This window comes from Talpa europaea (genome assembly GCF_964194135.1).
Source record: "Talpa europaea genome assembly, chromosome: 3".
Lineage (NCBI taxonomy): Eukaryota > Metazoa > Chordata > Mammalia > Eulipotyphla > Talpidae > Talpa > Talpa europaea.
The window spans coordinates 125,849,803-125,856,308 of record NC_140069.1 but is presented as its reverse complement, the minus strand read 5'-3'; the positions used below and the strand labels follow the sequence as shown (position 1 = coordinate 125,856,308).

Here is a 6,506-nt window from a genome sequence, read left to right as displayed (position 1 = left end):
TGAACTTTTTTTTAAAGATTTATTGACTTATTTATATAAGCACTGGGCACAGTCAGAAGCGCGGGAGGCTGAGAGAATTCACCAGAGCCAGAGGGAAGAGCAGAACAGACAGACTGACGAAATACACTGCTGAGGGGAGCAGTGGGCGTGGCAGGAGAGGTCTACGTGCCATGTGGGACCCTCACCTGGTGGTGGGGGATCAAACCGGAGCTGCAGAGGCTACGGGCAACTTCGCAGCCCAGCACTCAACCCCTGCACCACCAGGGAGGCCCAATACTTGAACATTTTTAAGATTCACTTTAAAAGTTCTTCCTCTGGGTTTATTCATTTGCCCATCTTAGAATCATTTTCTTTTGACTACATTTCCACAAATATCTGCATACTTTTCTAACTTGCCTATTAATTTTTATTGTATACTTGACATTATTGTCTTTCTTCAGTTGGTATTTTTTTTATTTTTGTAAATTTCTCTTGGCCTGTCTGTTTTTTGTTCTTTGTTAGAGAGTGTTATACAGGTTAACAACATTTTGGATTTTACATTAAGGCCTTTCTAGTATCTCAAATTGAATGCCTGGAGTGCTTAATGAGGTCTCTCCACCCCTCTGAGCTGGAACTCCAATGTCAATTCTGTATGACATGCAGTAGGCAATCTCTGCTAGGCTCTACAGAGTCTTGTCATGTCAGTATTCATCCCAGTTCTTGGTGACTCTCCAGACAATTTGTGGGGCCACACTTTTCACAGCTACCTATTTTCAGATATGCTACCCTGCTGATTTTAGCTGCTTCAACTGCCCAAAACTCCATCTCTCCCTCCTTAATTAAGACTGCTATTTTGCTTGGGTTCTACTTTCTTGTACCCCCCAAAAAGTGCCCTTCTGCAGAAAAAAAAATACAGGATAATTATGGAGTAGTTGTGGAGCATACCTTGTGATTCCTTTCTCTCAAAGACTGCTGCTACAAGCTGCCTATTGCCTGATGTCTTGAAAGATTTGTCTCATCATTTTGTTGAGTCTTAGAGATTTTTCAATAGAACAATAAATCAGATACCTATTACTCTCATACCTGGAGTCTAGGGTGCACAGTAACTTAAATGCACACTGAGGTTTAAATCACTGATATTAAATTGTGTCAAAAAAACCCATTTCTGACAAAGAATAGGCAAGCTTATGATTAGCATACATTTTAGGAGTGATTAAAGTGGAAAGGGGCAATGTTTTAAGGACATCGTAAACTTCACATTTCAGACTATGTTGTTATGTATATGATACTCTTAGTTGGACAGACTTCATTTAATGTTATATATACTACATATTCTAAGTTTTAGTCTAATGTTTTATCTTTTTATAGTCTAAACTTTAATGAATATATTTGATTTTGTTATCTGAGAATATATACTCTGTGTTGTAATGTATATGATATTTGTAGACTTAGAAAGTTTAAAGGATATATAGCAATATTTTTTCCTTTCCTATCCTTGACCTGTTCTGTTAATACAAAATGTTCTCTTAAGATCGCTGAATCTAAGTTGGAGATACTGGGGAACTTTGAATCACTGGTTAGTGAGCTAAATTGGCCTTAAGAAGAAGCCAGTTCAGACTGAAAGACAAATGACTATTTGGTTGAAGAAGCACTCCATTTTTAAAGGGTGGAGATGGTTTGGTAGTAAATTAGTTCTCTCCCTGCCCTGGGAGATTAGACAAACAATAGATCTAACTAAGAAAATAGACTGACTCATTTGGCTACAATGCTATACTGAAGTTACAGCAAACTAACAATCCCCAGAAAGAGGATTGGGTTCTGTATACTGTAAATGAGTTTTACAGTCAATACTGAGATTTCTCATTGAAGAAACCACAACTCAAAAGTTAAAATCAGAGATCCAAAGTCAGGCTGCACCCTGTCTCCCTTTGCCTGATCATGTGCTAGAGCAAGGCTGAAATAACACTTCATGGCTTATTAACTCTTCTTTAGGATGGTGGTGGTATTATTATTATCGTCATTACAAAAGTGAGGCTTGCAATAACCTTCTTTCCTTCTAATTTTCTTGAGCATTTCCCAGTTTCCTCTAGGAGTGAACACAGTATCATCAAAGCTAGGTACAGATGAGGAGAGAGGAACGTCAGATCTGTTGGGGAGGAAGAGAAATTGTACAGGGCTAAGGAATAGGTCATAAGTGAGCAGGGGTGGAGGATGGTGGAAATGGAATCACAGATCTGGAAGAGAGTAGTCATCTGGTCCAGACTGTCTCAAGACAGGTCAGGAAGGGGTGTTTGGGTGGACCTTGTTTTACATTTGGATTTCACTTCTCTTAAACCTTTTCAACCTTTTGCCTTTCACCAAGCCTGATTTCGTCTTTGCAAGTCATTGGCACATCTCCTGCCCTAGGATGCAGTCCGTTAGAGTGCATGTAATTAGTTTTGGGGATGAACCGTTCTTTTTCCAGGAGGTCTGTTTCAGGTTTAGGTCATTCCATTGGCCTCACCAACAGAAGAGCAGATCTCCTGGCCATTCAGTAATTCCCTGGGCGGAGAGGAAGGGCCTCTAAGCTGATGGTCACACTTCCCATTTTTCTAACTTCCCTCAGCTGGGAGGACACAATGTGCTGCGGTGGGTGGAACTGTGAGTTGAGGATTTTTTGGGGTAGTTTCAGGTCTCATTGTCTAAGAGAGAGGCACACAACTGCTCACCTCTCTCCACATCCACGTCCACGTCCACATCCCTACTTTATTCGCTAGTAGAGATGCAGTTTTGGCAACTCAGGGTTCCTCTGGGGCCACCCATCTCTTCTCCATGTTCCACGTGTCTGGCTTTACCTTAAGAGACTGTGGACAATGGAGGGCGGAAATAAATTTTAGCTAATTGTCCTTCGTGCAGGCAAGAGGTGTATGACATTAGCGTGGAGAGGTAAATGAGATGTTTTTTGCTATTCGGTGCCTCTCACGTCACTCCCCGGGCCCCCACCCTCCAGCCCAGCTAGCGCACACACTGAGAGCAGAACCGCCCCCCACACACTGCCCCGCGCCCTCCCTGCCCCTCCCTCGAAACCAGCACAGAACTTCCCCCGGGTCGTGGCCCAGCGATACGGAGCGGCCCTGGCGCTGCGCCCTGCTTTTCCCCGAGTCGTGGGTGGCGCGGTCCATGTTTCCCTCCCCTCCCTTTCCGGACCGAACGGGGACGTATCTGGGTCAGCCTGGGAGGGGCCGGACCTGCCGGGGACCAGCGGGGGTGGGTTGGGGGGTCTGCGGGGGGGACGAGGTGGTGATGACGGCATCTTTCAGGTTTCTGGCGTCGTCGCAGAGGTTCCCTGGTCCAGCGCCTCGCCGCGCTCACCCCCAGCGAAGGCTGATGCTCGGGCCGTCCAGGCCCGGGGAGTCGGGGCGTGGGGGGAGAGACCCCGTCCTTCCTATCTGAGCGGCCACCCCTCCACGCCCTGCGAACAATGCGGCGCCCACCCCCACCCGCACACATTCCGCATCTGCCAAGACACGCTCCCCAGGCGGCGGGTCCCTCCGCCCCAGGAAAAAAGCACAGGAACAGTTCACGGCCGCCGCGAGTTCCTGGTCTTCCTTCCTTTCCGGTGATAAACGGCGGGGCTGCGAGCCAGTTGCTGCTCAAGATGCTCCACCCGCGGGCCTGAACGCCTCTCTCTCTCTCTCTCTCTCTCTCTCTCTCTCTCTCTCTCTCTCTCTCTCTCTCTCTCTCTCTCTCTCTCTCCAACCCCCTCCCTCCCTCCCGCTTGCTCGCTCGCTCTCTCAGATCTGTGGGGGCCCAGCTCCAGGATCCAGGGTCCTTGCACCTCCCCAAAGCGCAAAGGTTGGGCGCTGGGGTGGCGAGAGGCTTCCTCCCTGCCAGCACCGAGGAATCAAGGCCACAGGTCTTCCCTCTCCCCGAGGCCTGACCCCCTCCCTCCCCAACCTTGCCCTGCAAAGACCCCGCAGCTCCCAATTGCCAAGTGCTCGAGCTCTTCCTCTCGGCGTCAGGGAGAGGAGCCGGGCAATGAGTTGAGAATCATTTCTGGATTCCTGCATCCTGCACACAGATAGCGCCTCTTCTCTCGCGTCTCCCCACACGGCACGCTCGGAGACTCCTGCTCGCTCGCCGAGGGCAGTCTCGCCTAACTGCAGCGCGAATTCCTGGGGCTGGAGCCCACGGAGGATGCTCTTTGGCCAGGAGCTTCCCGAAAGGTGCCTGCCTCCCCCGGGGCTGGAGGCCACGCGGAGGCGCACCTCCTGCCCCGCCTCGCCGCACCCCCAGACATCTCTTGCCATCATCTTACCCACCCTTGTCTAAAGCCCCGCGCCCCCCGCCCCCGCTGCCGGGCGCAGCGCCCCCTCCCTCGGCTGCGCCCGGGCGGGGAGCTGAGCGGACAGGGGCGCGCGGGAGGCGCGCAGAGCTCTCCGGCTGCCCGCGCTCGCCACGCCTGGGGAATTGGCTGTGGGCGAGGCGGCCGGAGCTGGCCTTTATCGCTCGCCCCGCTGGTCGTTTGAAACTTTATCAGCGAGTCTCGCCACTAGCCGCAGACGCGAGCGGGGGGCGGGGGCGCGGCGAGGCGCCGGCGGCCGTGACTAGGCGCTCCCGGCGCTGAGCGCTTCTGCTCCGGGCACGCATGGCGCCCGCACACGGAGTCTGACCTGATGCGGACGCAAGGGGGTTAATATGAACGCCCCTGTCGGTGGAATCTGGCTTTGGCTCCCTCTGCTCTTGACCTGGCTCACCCCTGAGGTCAGCTCTTCATGGTGGTAAGTCCTCGCGCGCAGGGCGCAGGGGGATTTTGGAGATGGGATTGGGGACACCGCTGACCACATAGACCCTTCCAGAAGGCGCTTCGCGGAGGCCGCTGCTGCTGCGGATTCTGGCCTGAACCCGGGCTGCTGCCCTTTCCTATTGCCCTAACCCGAGCTCCTTCACTTTTCCACGAAAGACCATTTTAGCTCTGACAACTAGGAAAAAAAAATAATAATACCACTTACCCACATCACCCCCTCAAATGAGAGCTCAGATGTTTGGTTTATTTGGATCTAGCTAAGCGACAGCAAAATCAAAATCAGCCAATTTCTTATCCCATTGAGAGACGCACTGACTGGGTCTCTAGCAATGGTGTGTGAGTGTGTGTGTATGTGTGTGTGTGTGTGTGTGTGTTCGTTCACCTTGAAACTACACCCCCCCCAAAAAAAAAAATTGCCATTGCAGGCAGTCAAGAGCTGTAGAAGCCAAAGCGTGTGATTTCTGCATTATTTCCCGTCCTTCCACATTCCTAATGCTTCACCCCAGTGGGGCAGTGCATTTGCTGCCTCCAGGTACAGGGGAAGTTCCAGAGCTAGAGGCTCTAAAAGATTCCGGTTAAAATCCATTCAACCCAGGGTAACTTTGCTGCTGTCCTTTGTACATAGGTGTGCGATTTATTTAGGAAAGTGAAGGCACGTTGAAATGTAACAGGTTTTAGCATCGTGACAAGTCCAAGGGGAGGTAGAGAAAAGTTTCTGGGTGGGAGAGATCTAGCTCCCAACCTTATCTTGAAAAGATAGGCAATTGAGAGCTTTGTAAAGTCCTTGCATCTAGAAGTTTCTGAAGATAATTGAAGTACTGATTCTGAAAGGCTGTCCTCTGAGTTGATTTTAAAGAATCTGGCAAAAGTAAGGATTCTCAGCCAAATGAAGGACGAGAGCAGGGAACTCCAGGAAGACACCGCAGCTCTTCAAGGCAAAGCGTTGATGGGAAGAGCATATTCAATTCCTTCCTAAGCCACTTTGAACAGGAAGGCATTTAGCCTTGACACTGCTGACACAGGATCAAAGATTGATTTATCAGAGTAACTATTTTTCAATAAAATGACTATTTCTGTTTCCATGGGTGTATAAACATTATTTATTACTCAGGCTTTTTGTCACATTGTCTCTCAGCTGTCACTTAAATATATTTTTTGGAAGTCACAGCTGTAACGATTTTATGATCATAGAAAATAATGAAAATACAAGAAAAAGACATTCTCCTTATTTGATCGCTTCAAAAGACACCTATGGCAGCTTGGGTTATATAAAAGGTACCTTTCTAAACATTTCACAACTAATAGAGAACATCTGGGCAGAGATGATGATGTAATTTTTTGTTAAAGTTTCTTTTCAAAAGTACTTTATGGAGCTATAACACTGTTTGATTCTTCCAAACATTTAGTGTCCTTAATAACAATAGAATTTTTTTCCAAAGGCTTTCTACCAAAGCCAAAAAAGAGCTGCAAAATGGAAATATTTAAAGGATTCTTTAGTAAGGGAAGAATGGCATGGCCGTGAAGAGAGTGTCACATCAGATACCAGCAGGTGTTGATTAGATAAATACGGACAGTTTCCTAAGACACCTAAACATTAGGTCCAATAAATAGGAGCTGGGAACTTCTAAAGGTCAGCGTCCCCTGAAGCCAAGTTCAGACACGTTGTGTCATGGAGAGCAGAGTTTTGGGGCAAAGTCTTTAACTCACTCTTCCCCAGACACATTGCTTCTTCCCCCTTATT

General features: G+C 48.7%; 1 protein-coding gene across 1 annotated transcript in view; it reads left to right on the top strand.

Annotated features, from left to right (window-relative positions):
- Positions 1-4,656: 4,656 nt before the first annotated feature.
- WNT2 (Wnt family member 2) overlaps positions 4,657-6,506 on the top strand; it is a gene marked incomplete at its 5' end in the record, with an annotated part of 37,255 nt that continues 35,405 nt past the window's right edge. The window contains one exon of the mRNA XM_084230068.1: positions 4,657-4,739. Within this exon, the coding sequence (XP_084086194.1) occupies positions 4,657-4,739 (83 nt within the window). The remainder of the gene's footprint in view (positions 4,740-6,506) is intronic.